At 44.8% G+C, this 17775-nt stretch overlaps 1 protein-coding gene across 1 annotated transcript in view; it reads right to left on the reverse strand.

The window, feature by feature from the left end:
• cubn (cubilin (intrinsic factor-cobalamin receptor)) overlaps positions 1-17775 on the reverse strand; it is a gene marked incomplete at both ends in the record, with an annotated part of 170486 nt that overhangs the window by 149283 nt on the left and 3428 nt on the right. Inside the window, 9 exons of the mRNA XM_080489418.1 lie at positions 4100-4231; positions 4711-4879; positions 5551-5677; positions 5857-5960; positions 7619-7720; positions 7789-7827; positions 7980-8075; positions 13851-14007; positions 14237-14273. Coding sequence (XP_080345544.1) covers positions 4100-4231; positions 4711-4879; positions 5551-5677; positions 5857-5960; positions 7619-7720; positions 7789-7827; positions 7980-8075; positions 13851-14007; positions 14237-14273 — 963 coding nt within the window. The remainder of the gene's footprint in view (positions 1-4099; positions 4232-4710; positions 4880-5550; positions 5678-5856; positions 5961-7618; positions 7721-7788; positions 7828-7979; positions 8076-13850; positions 14008-14236; positions 14274-17775) is intronic.

Raw genomic sequence — 17775 nt, forward strand, 5'->3', positions numbered from 1 at the left:
CCTTTCCACTGCTGGAGCAGTCCCCTGCTGTGAATACATCACACTATGTTGTATTACATTTGAGTTACTGTGACCATAATAATCACAGATATATGAGCGGGCATTCTCAATTGCTGGAATCTCGTTTATTGTAGGTGAGTCAACGTTCAGTGGATGTGATGTTGGATAATGAGTGTCGCTCCTAAAGCTACTGACAACTTCATATAACATACACAGTAAATACTCATGGTGCAATACCATAAGTAACAACGACCATCAGAATCACAAGAGCAGACAAAGGATAAGTCTGGTAACTAATGATGGAGATGCTGCAGATATTTAAAGTCCAGTGGATTCATATGAAACACAATAGAGCTAGAGCCACTAGAATTGAACCTATTACCTGATGACATGATAAAGCACACAATGTCTTTATCTGGTTGTTTCTATTATTTTATCCTCTTATAATTCAAGCTCACAGCACAAAGACGACCAAGCATAACTGGTGCTTTACCAACAATCAAAAAGTGTTTTTGGAGAACAAGACCTGCCATTTTTACTGTTATTATATAAACTATAGTATCACATACACCAGGAGAAGTGCCATCGAAGGCAGGTTTAATCCTTTAATTCTTAAACTTCACACACAATAAATAGTGTTTGTAAATAGTTTGACCAAATCCATGATACTGTCTAGTAATGAAACTGAGAATGACCACAGAGAGAATCAGACCTCAGTAATATAGAATGAACTGCTCAGACTGACGCCTCAGGTCCTGACAGATCGGAGGAAATAAAAATAAGCTGCTTTCTTTCTTTCTAACACCGAGACCTTCTCAGTGTTAATTGATTAAATTAGACCAGAATGTATTCTTTGTCAAACCGAATGTTGTAATGTAGTACAGTCAGCAGGACGACGTTGATAGTGAAGTAGAGTTGCATTGGTCTGTAGTACATTAGTGAAGTTATTACGTTTTATGATCAACATAAAATCATTTAGGTGAAAAAGCCTTTTTATATCAAACCAAGTGTTGTAGTGTGACCAGCAGGAGACCAGTGACGCTGCAGTGGTTTTGGTGACCCTGCAGTGAATACCAGTGACGTTTTCAGTACTTTAGTAGTATCCGTCTTGCACTGTAGTTTGCAGACGGTGGTCGTTCAGCCGGCTGCTCATAGAGATCAATGTTATTTCTGCTGCTCCTGAGGCACCGGTTGTGCGTTGAGGACATTTGTTTTAAGAGTTACTGATGACGGACGTCTGAATATGTCTAACTTTCCCGATGTGGGTTCTTTGGGGGGGAAGAAGAAGAAGAAGAGAGTTTCCTCGGAGTCACACGCAGAAACACTTCACTTCACTATTGTTGTCCTTTTTTCTGACCAAATAAACAGAATGGGATTTTTTCTCACAAATGTAGAATCTGAAACCAGCAGGAGGAAATAACTCTGACTGGTGGATTTTTATTTCTGCGTTGCAGTTTCCTAAATTCTCAAAGAAAAACAGCTAATAGTATTAAAACGCGTAGTAACGCACATTACTGAGATCGTAACGAGTATTATATTCCCAAATCTTAAAAGTAATGCAGACGCTTTTTCTCTCCCTCTCCCTCCTTCATCTGTCCTGCTGGCTGCTCCGGGTCTTAGATTGTCTTTTGTCAGAATCCAGTAGAGCCTCTCACTACACTAACCACTACACTACCACTAACCCTAACCCTCTCCAGTTATGATAACAGGTCTGCTGCTGATTGGAGCTGGCACTTCTCTGATCCATCACAAAGTTGGGATGATGCCAGCAGCTGCTCTGGGAAGGTGCCAGGCATCACTGAGAGATTGTGCAGAGCGCTGAACACTCATGCTAGAAGTCATATTTATCTGGAGCTGCATCAAGAGCCATGGCAGGACTGATGATGACTATGAAACAGCAGTGGACCGACTTCAGAGTCGTCTCAGAAAAAAGGAAATTGTCATCAGTGCACATAGTATGACCAAATGACTGAACCTGAGTCCAGTGAGATAATCCTCACAGGCCTCATTGATAAGAGATAAGTTTTGTGGCGTCCAAATCGAGAGTAGCTCCCCTAAAAAAAGATGACTTTACCACAGGCGCACTGATTGGAGCACGGCTGGGAAACAATTGTCTGCAGCCCCCGAGTCCACAGAGCAATCAACTGAACATGTGGACAGACTGGACTATTGTTCTGTATTGGATCTGGAGCAACGCACAAGGATAGAAGAGATTTGTGGCTAACACAGTGACAGAGATTCAAAGCCTCACAAATCCAGAAGTGTGGTCACACTGTAGTGGCAAAACAACATCCTGCTGCTCCACCTACCTCCTTCAAAATCAGCTTTGGTGGAATGGACCCCCTTCCTTGTCATCCACTGGTGAAACTGGAAGCAGCGGTGAGGACTGTGTTGCAGAAGGGGTGAATGCTGAGCTCAGGTCTAATTCCCAGATAGCACACAGGCTGCCAGTACATATGAAAAGGATCCACTCCTTGATGTACAGAAGTATAGTAATGCTGGAATGGGTAAAGAGGTTCATAACCAACAGCTTCTCAAGTCAAAAGATTGAAGGAGAGTTAACTTGTGAGATTACAACTGCAGAGCTGTAGTGGGTGAAAGTGACTCAGAGACTCCAAAATAAAAGACCTGAAACCATTTCTAGATGAAAATGGCCTTATTAGTATTGGAGGAAGGCTACAGAACTCAGATCTCGGTTTTATGGTGCAACACCCTACCATCAAATCAGAGTCTGAGTTCTTGGTTCAAGGTTGTCTTGAGAGAGAAATGCCTTCTGGAGTCAGAGACCCTGAACCTATATTTGTAAGAAACCACCCCAGCAGATAAAGGCTCCATTTCCCAGAGCCAGAGTAGCAGAATCACCATTTGAAGTTTGTGGCGGAGATTTTGCAGGGCCGTTCTAAGTGAAGTCAATTGGTCAGCCTAGGAATGCTTTAAGAATTGCACTTTTTCCGTATGGTGTAACCAGAGCCATGCACCTAGAGCTAGTGAGTGCTATGTAAGGTCAATTATTCAGGCAATGTCAAAACAAGAGCAGAGCAAGATTTAACAGAACTTTGGCAGTCAATAAGAGGGTCAGAGTTAAAAGGGTTTTTCAGACAAGGGAATCCATTGGAAATGTATTGCAGAGAGAGCTGCCTAGTGGGGTGGAATCAGGGACACACTTGTTAGATCACTGAAAACTTCTTTGGAGAGGAGCTTAGGGAGCGCTTCCCTTAGTTTTGAGGAATTAATTCCAGTGCTCTCGGAGGTAGAAGCTGTGTTAACTCCAGGCCCCTCTCTTATGTAAATGATGATGTGTCAGAGCCCCAGCCACTTACACCGTCACATTTCCTGGTGGGAAGAAGACTCACTCCTCTGCCACCAGAGACTTCATCCCAGGCAACCAATACGAGCAGAGAGGACAGAACCAGGAGATGGAAGTACCGTCAGAAACTTTGACCCATTTCAGGAACAGCTGGCGAAAGGACAACTGCACCTGAAATCTGCTCACAGATATGATCTTCCTACGCCCACCATGCTGAAGGTGGGAGAAGACAACGCACCCAGACAGACGTGGAAGCTGGGTTGGATAAAGGAGCTTTTTCCTGGAAGAGATGTTTGTTCCTGTACTGTTCGTACTGCCTCGGGCAGTGTGTTGAGGAGACCCGGTCAGCTGATATATCCTCTAGAAATTGTTTAAGTGTGTTGAAATGTGATAAAAATGTTCATTGGGCAGGAGGCTGTTGTGAATTGTTTTGGTTTAGGTGCTGAAATTCATTAATTCATAGAAGAGTTTAAAGATTGTGTTTATTTGTGTGTAAGTACAGTGAAGGGAACGTTATTTATTTTGGTGTTTTTTTAAATGTGACAACCAGAAGTACATATTTTACAGCTGCTTTTATGTTGTTGAGAAATAGAAGGAGTGGGTCTGACCAGCTGCAGGGGCACGGGGGGTTGAACCTGTAATGTTCCGATTGAGAGACGAGCGCTCTACCGACTCAGCAACTCTAATGAAGTCGAGCCAAAAGAGTCGGCGCTCCCATCAACACTACTCGTCCTGATTCTGTGAATACCTGCAGTGTGTACTGTTACATTCATGTTATTCCTCATGTCGTACCTGGAGGACATGGCCCACAGTGGAAAGAGCCCATGGTGTTCAGACATTGAACCATCGGAGCGGTGGAGCAGCCTCCATTGTTGCTGGAACACTCGTCCACATCCTGACAGCTGTAGCCGTCCCCCTGCCAGCCTGGGACACACCGGAAGACACACCACTCATTATCTATACAAACAAGCTTTTTAATATATTCAAAATATCCTGATTCACTCCAGAATGACACTTTCTCCAAGTTTGACCCTCTTCTTTATTTCAGCATTGCTTTACCTTGCCGAATCCTGAGTGGCTCATGGTAAACATGTAATTTAACATCAGAGTCGTTTCTCAAGAGCAGAACTCGTCTTCTCAGGAGTTTGGGTTTTCTTTACCGATTGGTAGCACATGTAATGTCTTGTTATAAAAACTCTACATCTTTTACGACAATAATGTATACTATTATGATACTAAAGAAGATTCTTAATTGTATTCATACACATTGGTTTACATTTGACTATAGTAAGAGTAATGTTGGACTGTTACCACAGCCACGAGTACTTCCCCTTCATAACACCTGTACAACACATACATCCTCAAGTCTTCCTGGAGACAACACCAACAGGAGGGAATTTTACCAGCTGGGCAGGCTCCGCAGGAGAAGGAACCCTGAGTGTTGTGGCAGAGAACCACAGGGTTTGTGGAACAAGGCTTGTTGGAGAGGGTACACTCATTAATATCAGCTGCACATGCAGGGTGGTCCTCCGCAGCCTCCCAGCCACTCTCACAGATACACCGGTATTTAGGCTGTGGAGTCCAAACATTCATAGTGAGAAAGGCAGTGAGGTTCCAGCATCCATCCATCCATCCATCCATCCATCCATCATCTTCTTTGTATTTCTTTGCTGAAATTACAACACTTGTGGAATAAACAGATTTTCCCTACCGACTCCTGAACTGACTTGTACTATTCGACTGACTCCTTGAACTGACTCCTATTGGTTCCTTCAAGTGACTCTTATCAACTCCTACAGACTCCTTTGATTGAATCTTCAGCTGACTACTTCAATTGACTCCTCCCATTCACTCCTACTTAATTCTTCTCCTGACTCCTTATTTTTTGACTCCTAAACTGACTCCCTCTATTGCTGGCTCCTTCCAGTTTCTCATTCTACTGACTTCTTCCATAATTCCTCCTATTGCCTCCTTCTGACTCCCTCTATTTTGGACTCCTTCCATTAATTCCTTCTATTGACTCATTTTACTGGCTTTAGGTTTGACCCAGATTGCTTCCTGATTGGTGATGCTTCCATCATCATATCCTCTAAAGAACACCAAACAAGAATCATCCGCCAAGAAAAACTGTTTGCTATTCACAGCAAAGATGGTTTTAATGTTTTAATATTCAACCCTGGTGTTCATCCCACAAATGCAAGTAAAATATGTATTCCTGAATGTTTTAGGTAGTTCATGAGTACCTGTCCTGCAATCACACGATCGGCATCAATACAGATTCCATGTACACACAAGTCCTGTCCGGCATTCCTGCAGTCATCATAACGGTCAGTGCAGAAGGTCCCAGACCACTCTGGAGAACACGTACAACTGCACACAAAACCAGCACCAAAAGACCATATCAACAAGCGCTCCAATAACCTCCGTCCTCATCAGGGTTTACAGGTACAACTGGATGCATAACTAATAAAACAATAACATTTCTCTGTTTTAACGTGTCACCTCTGAGCATGTTGTTTGAAAACCTTGTCGAATGCAAATGAACTCACGTGAAGGATCCTGGGGTGTTGGCACAGCTCGCACCGTTCTGACAGGCCTGCAGCGTCCCCGCATACAGCTCACACTCATTCACATCTGTCGCACAGTTTGGACCCTACACACACACACACACACACACACACACACACACACACACACACACACACACACACACACACACACACACACACACACACACACACACACACACACACACACACACACACACACACACACACACACACACACACACACACACAAATGCAATTATTGTATTTTGTCACATCAGCCAAAGTGGACTGTTTAACTAGCAGGTTAAACATTTTCCTGGTGAAAGTCGTGACACAGATGAGGACAAAATGATCATTGGAAAGACAAGGTGGAAAAGAAAGGAACAGATGCAGAGACCTGATACTACCTTCTTATTTCTCTAACTATGGACAAGAAAGCAATCCTAGAACTCTGGAAATTCACAAATTCATGTCACGTTACTCACTACCAGGGGTGTCCAACCTCGGTCCTGGAGGACCGGTGTCCTGCAGGTTGTAGTTCCTCCCTGCTTCAGCATACCTGAATCTAATGATGATGTCATCACCAAGGCTGTGAAGAAGCCCAGTAAGGAGCCCCTCATTGCAATCAGGTGTGTTGGAACTGGGAGGAGCTAAAGCTGCAGGACCAGGGGCTCTGGAGGACCAGGGGGACCAGGGGCTCTGGAGGACCAGGGTTGGACACCCCTGCATTAGTCCAATCTTCTTACAGAAGACATCTCTATAGAACACCTTCTAAAGAAGACAACATATTAACCATAACGAACCATGGAATATATGCTTAGGCCACGTTTACACGTACTCAGATTTGAACAAAAACAGATATTTCCTCCTCTACGTTTACAGAAAAACTTCATTGACACAGACCAATAAATATCCACTTGGTTCAGAGCAGCGATGAGCAGCCAGACCTGTAGGGGGCAGTGTGACGAGAAGCATGAAGCCATGATGGCCAATCAGAATCCTGGAATAAGGAGGGAGTATAGGGCGCACCCATTCTGTGCGGCTGAGTGAGTGAGTGAGTGAGTGAGTGAGTGACAGAGAGAGTGAGTGAGTGAGTGAGTGAGTGAGTGAGTGAGTGAGTGAGTGAGTGAGTGAGTGAGTGAGTGAGTGACAGAGAGAGTGAGTGAGTGAGTGAGTGAGTGAGTGAGTGAGTGAGTGAGTGAGTGAGTGAGTGAGTGAGTGAGTGAGTCAATGAGTGAGTGAGTGAGTGAGTGAGTGAGTGAGTGAGTGAGTGAGTGAGTGAGTGAGTGAGTGAGGACAATAAATGTACAGGGTGGGAGCAAAGTGTCTCATGTCCTCTGTAAGGACCACGGGTGACAGGCTCGTCTGCCACACTCACATTTCAGCCTCCTGATCTGGTGATCTCTGGTATATGACCTGGTCACCTGGTTCAATGTTTTTTTTTTACTTTCCATATCTAATGTGCTTGATTTATTTAACTCGTCTCAGCTGATGTTCTTCATCATCTGTAAAAACACTCTAAAGACATTTCACTACTGATGGAGAATCTTTTGAGGATTTACACACACACTTCATATGCCCGTCTATCAGTTATGTGGCCTGTGAAACTAGTTCATGGATTAATCAATAAAGATCACAACAGTAGAGTCAACACAGCAGTCTTATATGTAATGACATTAAATGTACGAGATGAATCACACTTGAATTCACCATGGTGAAAGTGGAATAACCTCCCAATGATGCATGAAGAAAAGGAACTCACAGTCCAGTTGTGGAGACAGAGACAATGGTATGAGTTCAATACATTGAGGCAGGTTCCTCCATTCTGACATGGGTTGCTGCTGCAGGAGACCTTCTGCACCGTCTGTGAAGAAGAGAACATCATCAGCTCTGCTCTGAGCCGGGACAACTGACCAGCCTCACATGTCTCACCGATTCAAGCGTGGCCACTTTGTTCTCCAGTAACGACACCTGCAAAAAGACACGTCTTTAAGTAGCTGCTGGCCGTGTATTACTGATTTATATTGACAGAAACTGAAGGAAATGAGCCATTAAAAAAGATAGAAAATTAAACATGGATAGAAAAGGATGTGTTGTTTTCACTGAAAAGTGTGTTGTGGTACCTTTGTATCGAGCTGCTGGAGCTTGTTGGTGATATCGGGGGGGACGACACCTCCATGGGTCTTTATGTCATCAATGTCGTCTTTGTTGGTTTTGATCTGAAACAGATTTATTTGAAAATAAGCGATGACATCTGTGGACTTCTGAGTTCAGTAGCTCAAAATGTCCTTTTTGGTTCAGATCCTGCAGGTTTAGGAAATCTCATGACTTTCTGAAGTTCTGCAAACATCTGGAAGTGATGTATGAGTATTCCTTGTGAAGAGTTTGACGATGTTTCACTTGTTCACTCGTACCTCTTACAGCAGCATTCTGTTCAATAAAGACATAAAAACTGTACCTCAGATTCAGATTGCGTCACAGTTTAAGAGCAGCTTGAGCAGGAAAGCGGTTCATGGGGTTAATGATACATAGAGAACCACTACAAGTCAGCTGTTCTGAATCAGGTCCAAGTAATAACCTCAGTGTCTTTAGTATGACAGAGTCCACTTGTGATTGACTTCACCTACAGTCAATCACTGTGTCTGGGCAGAGGAGGCTTTATCAAGCTGTGCCTACAGTGTTAAATGGAAATAATACTCTTTACACTTTCTCTCCTCACGCCATTTGCACTCAACATAGAGTGCCACATGAGAAAGGACAGAAACGTTAGTGCTGTAGAGCAGTGCTTTCCTGGGTCAGTAACCGATTAGGTCCACAGATAATGACTCATGCTGTGAAACCAAAAGGTTCAAGTCAAAGTTCCTACACAAGCATTCATTTGACCTTTTACAGCGTTGCTGCTCACTTATTTTATTGTCCAACTCCATTGTGAAATTGTTTAGCACCACCAGTGGTGAGTGTGAATGTGAACATGTATTTCCTCAAAATCCACAAACTGAATGAAGTAGTTGATGGCTCACCAGATTTCAACTACTGAACATCAATCAGAAAGAGAAAGCAAAGCTTTGTATTCAGCAGCTGTGATGAACTGTCCAGGTGTACCCTGTCCTCCCCTGTCCTCCCCTGTCCAGGTGTACCCTGTCCTCACCTGTCCTCCCCTGTCCTCCCCTGTCCAGGTGTACCCAGTCCTCACCCGTCCTCCCCTGTCCTCCCCTGTCCAGTTGTACCCACTCCTCACCTGCCCCCACCTGTCCTCCCCTGTCCAGGTGTACGCAGCCCCCCCCCTCCAGTACCCTGCAACCCTGAACAGGCTTAATCGGTATGCAAACTGGCTTTGAGCTGCACATTTTAAAACTGTACAAACACGCAGCTCAAAGCCAGTTCCATGAAGCTTAACCTTTATATCTCATCACAATGTAATTAAAGAGCAGTCATACCGGTGTCACATCCTTAAACCCCACAGGGGACCTGTTCTCTCCACTCACCTGTAACTGCTTTGTGGCTGGAACAATTGTGTTGCTCACCGCTGAGCTATACCTTGCTGGATATCATGGATTTTATTCTTTAAAACTATTGTAAGGGCTCTCTCACACAGATAATATTACTTTAACGATTTAATGATTTGCTCTCTTTGTTTTTATTTCTGACCTGGATATTTTTCATGACTGCTTTGCTTCTACGGACACGCCCCCGAGTGTCCTTCCTCGTGGATTGCTCCGGTTGGCAGCACCAGCACCCCCTACTCTCCTCCTCGGTCACTGCTTTCTGGAAATGAGTCACCTCACCAACTCATTGCTGCTTCCTCCAGCGACCCCTACTGTCCTTTCCTGTCAATTATCACCTGTGTTCTCAAAACAGAATTTTCTTCCTGCTGCCCTTTTGCGTCTATCGCCCTCTAACTACAAAACCCTGACGCATCATGTGGAGACTGTGTCTGTTCCACCACCATTTTATCTTGAGACTAAATGAATGAGGAGTGAATTTTTATAGAAATCTGATAAAAATCTAAACTACCTCCATAGTTGAACAAATTTCCAGAAGAACCAGATGTGGACTGTTAAATATTCCTTCTCTCTGGTCTACATCTTTACTTGTAAGTGATCTGATAATAGATGACTAATGTGATTCTGTCCCCTTACTGAGACCTGGTTAAAAGGAGATGAATATCTCAGCCTAAATGAAGCAGCTCCCACCACTCATGTTAACCATCATGTCCCTGGAGGAACTGGACGAGGAGGAGGAGGAGCATCTATCTAGAACTCTGGTCTTCTTATTGATCCCAGAACTAAAACTAACCAGAAATCCTTTGAAAGTCTCACTCTGGATCTCATGACTCTGACCAGAAAACACAGCAGCAGTTCTACTTGTCCTAGTGTCCGGTCCTCCTGGACCATACTCTGAATGTCTGTCTGAATCCTCAGACTGTCTCTCTACTTTAGCACTGAGCTCAGATGTAGAGGACAGCTCCATGGTATAATGATAATGAGAACTTTAAAGAAATCAGCACAAAAATTAGAGAAGAAATGGTACTTAACTCAGAAGTATTTCAAACTGCCTGGAGAGATAGTTTGTTAATCTATAAAAAATCCTTTCACAAAACCTGAAATACCTCCTATTCCTCCTTAATAGAAGAAAACAAGAACAATCCTAGATTTCTCTTCAGTACTATAGCCAGGCTGACAAAAAGTCCCAGCTCTGTAGAACCTCATATCCCTTTAACTTTGAGCAGTAATGACCTTGTAACTTCTTTAATGACTAAATCCTAACTATTAGGAATGAAAATAAAGACTCACTGCCCAGTGCAGTCGCAGACCGATCAACCACATCTTCAGACTAGTTAGTGAAGCCTGATTTCCAGTTATCCAGCTTCCACCCTATAGAAGTCCTTGAGTTCTCCTCAATCGTGGCTTCATCTAAACCAACAACTTGCCTGCTAGATCCAATCCCCACTAACCTGTTTAAAGATATTTTCCCCCTGACTAGTAATCAATACTAGATCAGATCAACATATCTCTAATAACAGGTTATGTACCACAAGCCTTTAAGGTTGCTGTTGTTAAACCTCTTCTTAAAAAAACCTAACCTTGACCCAGGTGTCTTAGCAAGTTACAGGTCAATAGCCAACCTTCCTTTATTTCTAAAATCCTACAGGAAGTAGTTTCAGTCACTGAGTATCAATATCCAACCGTCCTTTATGTTTTTTTATTTATTTATTTTTTCTTCCTTGTCCTGTTCGGCAGCTTGGACAAACAATATGATGTGATCTAGAACCTTCGGAGTCAGAACAGTTTTGGTTCTTAAACAGGAAGAGACCTGGAGTCTCCTCCTGCTGCTGCTTTATTAGAAGTTGGTATGGCTGCTGTACTGGGGGGGGGGGGGGGGGGGGGGGGACGCTCAAAGAGAGAGAGGAGAGGAGAGGAGAGGAGAGGAGAGGAGAGGAGAGGAGAGGAGAGGAGAGAGAGAAGATTGAGGGGGTGGGGGATAACATACAATACCTTTGTTGTGCTACATATATTATTTGCAGTTATCACACTGATCCAAATACTTCACAACTGTTATTAGATTAAACCAGCCTGAGCAGCTCTATCTAGACAGTAAGATGATTTCCTAGATTAAACCAGCCTGAGCAGCTCTATCTAGACAGTAAGATGATTTCCTAGATTAAACCAGCCTGAGCAGCTCTATCTAGACAGTAACATGATTTTCTAGATTAACCAGCCTGAGCAGCTCTATCTAGACAGTAAGATGATTTTCTAGATTAACCAGCCTGAGCAGCTCTATTAGACAGTAAGATGAAGCAGGAACATGAATTAACAAAGAACCAACAACAAAAGAGGAACATGATTTTGAGAGTTTGAGAAAATGAAAAAGTGTGTGTGTGTGTGTGTGTGTGTGTGTGTGTGTGTGTGTGTGTGTGTGTGTGTGTGTGTGTGTGTGTGTGTGTGCGTGCGTGCGTGCTGTGTGTGTGTGTGTGTGTGTGTGTGTGTGTGTGTGTGTGTGTGTGTGTGTGTGTGTGTGTGTGTGTGTGAGTGTGTGTGTGTGCGTGTGTGTGTGTGCGTGTGTGTGTGTGTGTGTGTGTGTGTGTGTGTGTGTGTGTGTGTGTGTGTGGGTGTGTGTGGTGTGTGTGTGGTGTGTGTGGTTTGTCCACTGGGTGTTAAGGTTACTGTTGTTAAATCTCTTCTTTAAAAGCCTAACCTCTACCAAGGTGTCTTAGCAAGTTAGGCGATTATCCAACCTTCCTTTATTTCTTTAAAAATCCTACAGGAAGTAGTTTCCAGTCACTGAGTATCAATATCCAACCTTCCTTTATTTCTAAAATCCTACAGGAAGTAGTTTCAGTCACTGAGTATCAATATCCAACCTTCCTTTATTTCTAAAATCCTACAGGAAGTAGTTTCAGTCACTGAGTATCAATATCCAACCGTCCTTTATTTCTAAAATCCTAGAAAAAGTGATTACAAGTCAGTCAATGTGATCATTTAAGCAGAAATGACTTACCTGAGTCTTTCCAGTACAGTTGGTCTCTGTTCTGGTCTTGTCTGGTCCTGTTCTGGTCTCTGTTCTGGTCTCTGTTCTGGTCCTGTTCTGGTCTCTGTTCTGGTCTCTGTTCTGGTCTGTGTCTGGTCCTGTTCTGGTCTCTGTTTCAGTCTCTGTTTTGGTCCTGTTCTGATCTCTGTTCTGGTCCTGTTCTGATTCTGTTCTGATCTCTGTTCTGGTCTGTTCATTTAAGAACTGGCTCTGGCACCGGCCCTGAACTAGAACCTGTTCTTGTTGGTGGAAAAGCCCTATCAGTTGCACCTCTCCCTCTACCCCTCTGCCACCCTCCCTCTGCCTCTCTATACTTCTCAAGCCTCTCTACTTCTACCCCTCTCTCTCTCTCTCTCTCTCTCTCTCTCTACTCTCATCCCTGCCCCCTCTCTCAGCTTCTCTCTCTCTCTCTCTCTATTCCTCTTGTCTATCCTATCCCTTTCACCTCATCCTCCTGCCCCCCCCCCCCCCCCCCCCCCCCCCCCAACCACTCAGCAGGAAGCCTCCACCCTCTGACTCTGGTTTCTGCAGGTTTCTTCTCTGTTAGAGGGGTTTTTCTTTCCACTGTTGCTCATTGCTGCTCATGTGGATTTTCTGGGGTTTTCTCTCTGTTAAATAAAATCTCCAAGAAATGAAGTGTTGTATTGTGGTGCTATATACATATAAGCTGAATTGAATTGAATGTTGAATCAGTAAAAGTCACTTTAACAAGTATTTCTACAAAACCCCACATATAGCTTGGATATATACCTCTTATAGACACTGTCATTAAAGCTGCTGGGCCATACAGTTCAAACTCCAGGTCCACGGCCTCTGAGCTGTGTCATGCCCTGTCTGCTTCCAGCATGTTAATGTTTAATAGTCTCATATGTAGAGCAGCAGTCCCTCAGAGGGAAAGAGTTGATAAATAAGGTGTTGTTATGAAACACTCAACTTGGTTATGAGCTGCTAGTGCAAACACATCCGTTCATTCAGGAAGTATTGTGAAAATCTGTTCAGTCTGGGTGTACGTGGTGGCCTAAAGGTTGGACAACCCATTGAGAGTCAAATGTTTCCAGGTTTGAATCCCACAGCTGAGAGGTTACCACTGGAGGTCCCACTCAGCTATGACCTGGAGCGCCCCAGCAGCTCCACTCCCAGAGAGAAATGAATGCATGTTAGTCTACAAGCACCAACATCACATCAAATTTCTAAGATTAATTAGCAACAAAATGTCTGCATAAAGTAGTGGAAATAATTGCCATATATAAGTGCATGGAGCTATTTTCAATGTGTAGAATGGAGCTCCTGTCTTTTAAGTCTTAAAGTTTCTGTAAAGTTATATTTTCTGAGGGAGTGAGTCAATGTCACTAGCAGTTAAATCAAGAATCATGAAGATCCTGTTCTGGTGAATGAACTTTCTTTTAAATGATAACAATCATCATCACAATAATGAATATAAACATGAGTAGTTTGACGGCCTGAACTCTGCTCTGGTCTGCTGTGCCATCAGGAAACCGGCTCAACAGGCTGAGGTCTTCATCACCCACTTTAACCCTTCCTGATGCAGAGGGCTGGAAGCGGATCTCTTTGTCGTTACCAGTGGAGAAGACAAGGTTTCCATCATCTGACAGCATCCGAGGCCTACAGATTGAAACCACCACAGTACTGAACACAGGTCCTCCTTGTACACATGCTCCACACACTGAACAAGACTTGATTAACCGAGGTGACATCTCAAAGTAGCTGAACCAGGTCACTGGGATTTAATCCTACATGTTGAAAGACGTTTTGTGTCTGATCCAGGTGGATTCATCCCTTCATGCTTTTCTCTTCACTATGCTGGTTAGTCTGAGTGTGAAGCGACTCTGACCATGTCCGCTTAATCTGATTCGGTTGCTTTGAGATGCCTGGACAAAAGAGAATATGCAGAGAGCATTCCTGTAAAAATCCCAACTCACAGGTCACTGCTAATGCTCCTTCCTGCTGTGTCATTTGGCTCTCCGTGTTGCCCCATCCAGAGGAAAATGAAAATGAAGAAAAGCCATGAGTGCAGCAGGATGGCCGCCATAGAGAACAGAAGTGTTGTTTGAGCCCTGAGAGCAGCTCTTCTGGGGTTTAATCTACAACCTCACGCTCTCTTGTGACAATCATTCCTACGACTTTGACCTGTCAGGACCCCTATAAAGCAGTTCAGCAAAGCTGCTTCGCTCAGGTTTGTTTATGATGGTTGATGATAGGCTGACCATGGTTTATTATTCAATGAGAGTGGCCCTCACATGATTATAGGAGATGAGTAACCTGCTTCATGTGACCTGAGTCGGCATTGCAGAAGAAAACAAAAAAAATCTTCATCTCTCAACACAATGACAGATTTTTAATCACAAGAATCTATTATGGAGGTTCTCATGATGATATAATTATCTTGACACATTTTCATTAAATCCTGTTGATGCACTTGAAATTACTCCTGTGGATTTGACCCATCCTATTGCTAGTTAACTGTTGCTCTACCTGTTAGGAGCATTGGGGGGGGTCAAAGGTCATAGTCAAGGACCCACTGTGAGATTCAAACCTAAAGCTTGCTTCTCTAGGCTACCTCTGACCAACAATATCTAATATATTATTGTTACGTGGTGCAGGCTGACGATCAGGCGCAGAAGGCAAGTGGGAGAACGAATCAAGTTTCTAAGAATCAGAATCAGAATCAGAATCATTTGTTGTCATTGTACAAGTACAAGTACCGGTAAAACGAAATTGTATATAAAGCTTGAGGAAAGAGAGACAACAAGAGGTGAGAAGAGAAGAAGAAAAGGCAGAGGGAGCTCTTAGGGAGTACAGAGTGTAATTAGAAAAAATACCTCAGTACATTTAAAGCATCAACACAGATTACAACATATCTTCGGTACAAGCACATGTGGGTATGGGGGGGGGGGGGGGGGGGTCTGCAGCTCGCCGCCGGAGGGAGGGGGTCAAGCACGCTGCCACTTTCAAGGGCGCACAGCTAGCCTAGCCCCAGCTTCCTCTGGGTGGAGGAGGGGAGGGGCCAACAGAGGTGGTGAAGCAGAACTGTTGCTTCTCTCTGCAGTGTCAGTCCAGTCTGATGTCATGAGACGGCCTTGATAGTCCTGAACAGGGACAAGCTCCCAGGGGGACGGGTGTGAGGAGACATGGGGAAGGACAGAGCCTCCGTTCTAACGTCCACCTCCAGGAGAAATAGAAAGACAGTCCAGCCTTCAGCGTCTGGACGTCTGAGGGACTCTGAATGGAGATCAGATTTGTTTTGGGTCAGGACGTCTTCGTCTTTCTCTCGTCCTCCAGTCTCTGGTCTCCATGCTGCTCCTAATCTGTGGCCATTTAAGCGTTCCAGCAGAGCTCTGAGTTGGTTTATCACATGAGTGTGAGCGTCCAAAGCCCTGCAGTCCCTCAGGGACGATTGGCAGCCGTCCCAATGCAGCTGCCAGTGTCTTCTCCACTTGGTGATAGATCAGGAACCCAGCAGCTCCAATCAGCAGCAGACCTGTTATCATGAACCCATTATGGAGAGGTCTTCCACCTCCTCCATGGAAAGAATGGACAGACACACCATCCTCCAGCTGTCCCAGGAGTCCAACGTGTATCCGGCAGCAAACGTCCCATCAGGACATGTGGGCTGTCCCTCGTCTGATCGTCTTGTTGTATAATGTGGTGGATTGAGACCAGCTGATCAGTTCCATGGTTCCAGTTAGGATAGAGATGGAAAGAGAGGTTCTTGTTAGATTCTGACATGAGACAGTACAAGACAGGAGCAGCGAGCAGGGAAGACGAGGGAGGACAGAGAAGCCACCGCCTTCAGTGAGACCGGAAGAAGATGACTTTTATTAAAACAGTCAAAGGAGTGAGTCTGAAGCAGAGCTGAGGGAGCGCAGAGCTTTGCTGAGGTCCAGAATCCTGGACAGATGCAGAATCCGGGGGAATCTCAGGAACAAGGTAATGAGTCTAGGTGGGTCCTCCAGGACGGGTTCTCCAGATCCATGTGTCTCGCCGAGACTGAGTTTGCAGACAGGCAAAAGTCTTAAGCCTTGTTTCCACTGAACAACAAGTGCAGGGATGGAACGAAGCGGTATGGAGCAGTATGGTAAAGCTCCCCAGAACCAGATCTAGAGTGTTTCCTCCACAGAAAGCAGGTTAGAAAGTAGGCGGGGTTTAGAGCTCCTCAGATCTGTGACGTTACAACAGTGATCTCAGCCGCACCGCTGGATGTGACAGCAGCAACTTCGGCGTTGAGGCAGAGATCGTGGACGAGATGCGAGGACAGACACCGGGGCTCGGAGCAGCTCCGGTGTCCCGCCGCACCGTGTGTGGACGCGGTCCGAGTCCGACTGTGGCGTTGCATCACGTCTCACACACCGGCAGGTTCCAGAGCTCCAGCATCGGGTAACAGGTGATCCGGGGCGACACGTGGCGGCCCACGCAATGGAGCACCGGCCAGAGATGCAACGTGACGCGACGAGCTGACTCGGTAGAGCATCGGTCAGTAGTGTCTGCTCCAGAGTCCCTGTCTCCGTCCTGCCTCACGTCTGCTCTTTAGGGACCAACATGACAGTTGTGCAGGAAAAAACGAACAAACAAAAAACAACCAGTACAGAGCTGAATACGTTAACAACAGAGGATTCATTCAGCCGACATATTAAAATATTGAGGCCGTGTAGTTTTAGCATGTAGACCAATCAGCAGACGGCTCCTCAACATCCGACCGTTCTGTCGTCCTGAGTACCCCGACAGAAGGACGACGGAAAAGCCTCCACCTTTGGAGTGGTTATTTCCAGAAAATCCCAAATTCTTGTGATGGAAACCCGAACCGTACCGTGGTGAAGTCACAGAGACGAGCAAGCCTCCAGGTGAGAATGTGCAGGTGGGCAGACTGGTGGCTGAGTGTTAGAGTAATTTTATATATAGTTGCCATATACGTGCTTAATTATATTCATGTTCAAGTTCAGTTTTATTCCTTGTGTTCTTTCTTAGCAGCGCCTCTGAGGCGCTGCTCACTGATCATATGTTCTGAGCAGGTCAACCTGACCAAGGCTGATAAGCAGGATGAGCCATGTTATCCACACAGCTGCCTTCTCGACGTCCCATGCGCGGGGGATGTCCTTTGATTGTACTCATAGTTGATAAAACTGTTAAAGCTCACAGAATGTTTGTTTCTATGATGTGTATCCTGTAAACCCTCCACTTTGTTAAATGGAATAAAAACGCAGGAGAAATGGTCTGGGGCCAGAGTGGATAGGAGGTGTACTTGGGTACACTCCTGGCCATTTCTCCTCGCGAGTAATCAAAGCTCATTCTTGTTGTCTTCTTCTTTCTTGCAGATTTAATAAATGTCCGTAGCTTAAACCTGACACTGAGGCAGTCTGGTGAGGAGCAGAGCTG

This window comes from Lipophrys pholis (genome assembly GCF_963383615.2).
Source record: "Lipophrys pholis genome assembly, chromosome: 20".
NCBI classification, from domain to species: Eukaryota; Metazoa; Chordata; class Actinopteri; order Blenniiformes; family Blenniidae; genus Lipophrys; species Lipophrys pholis.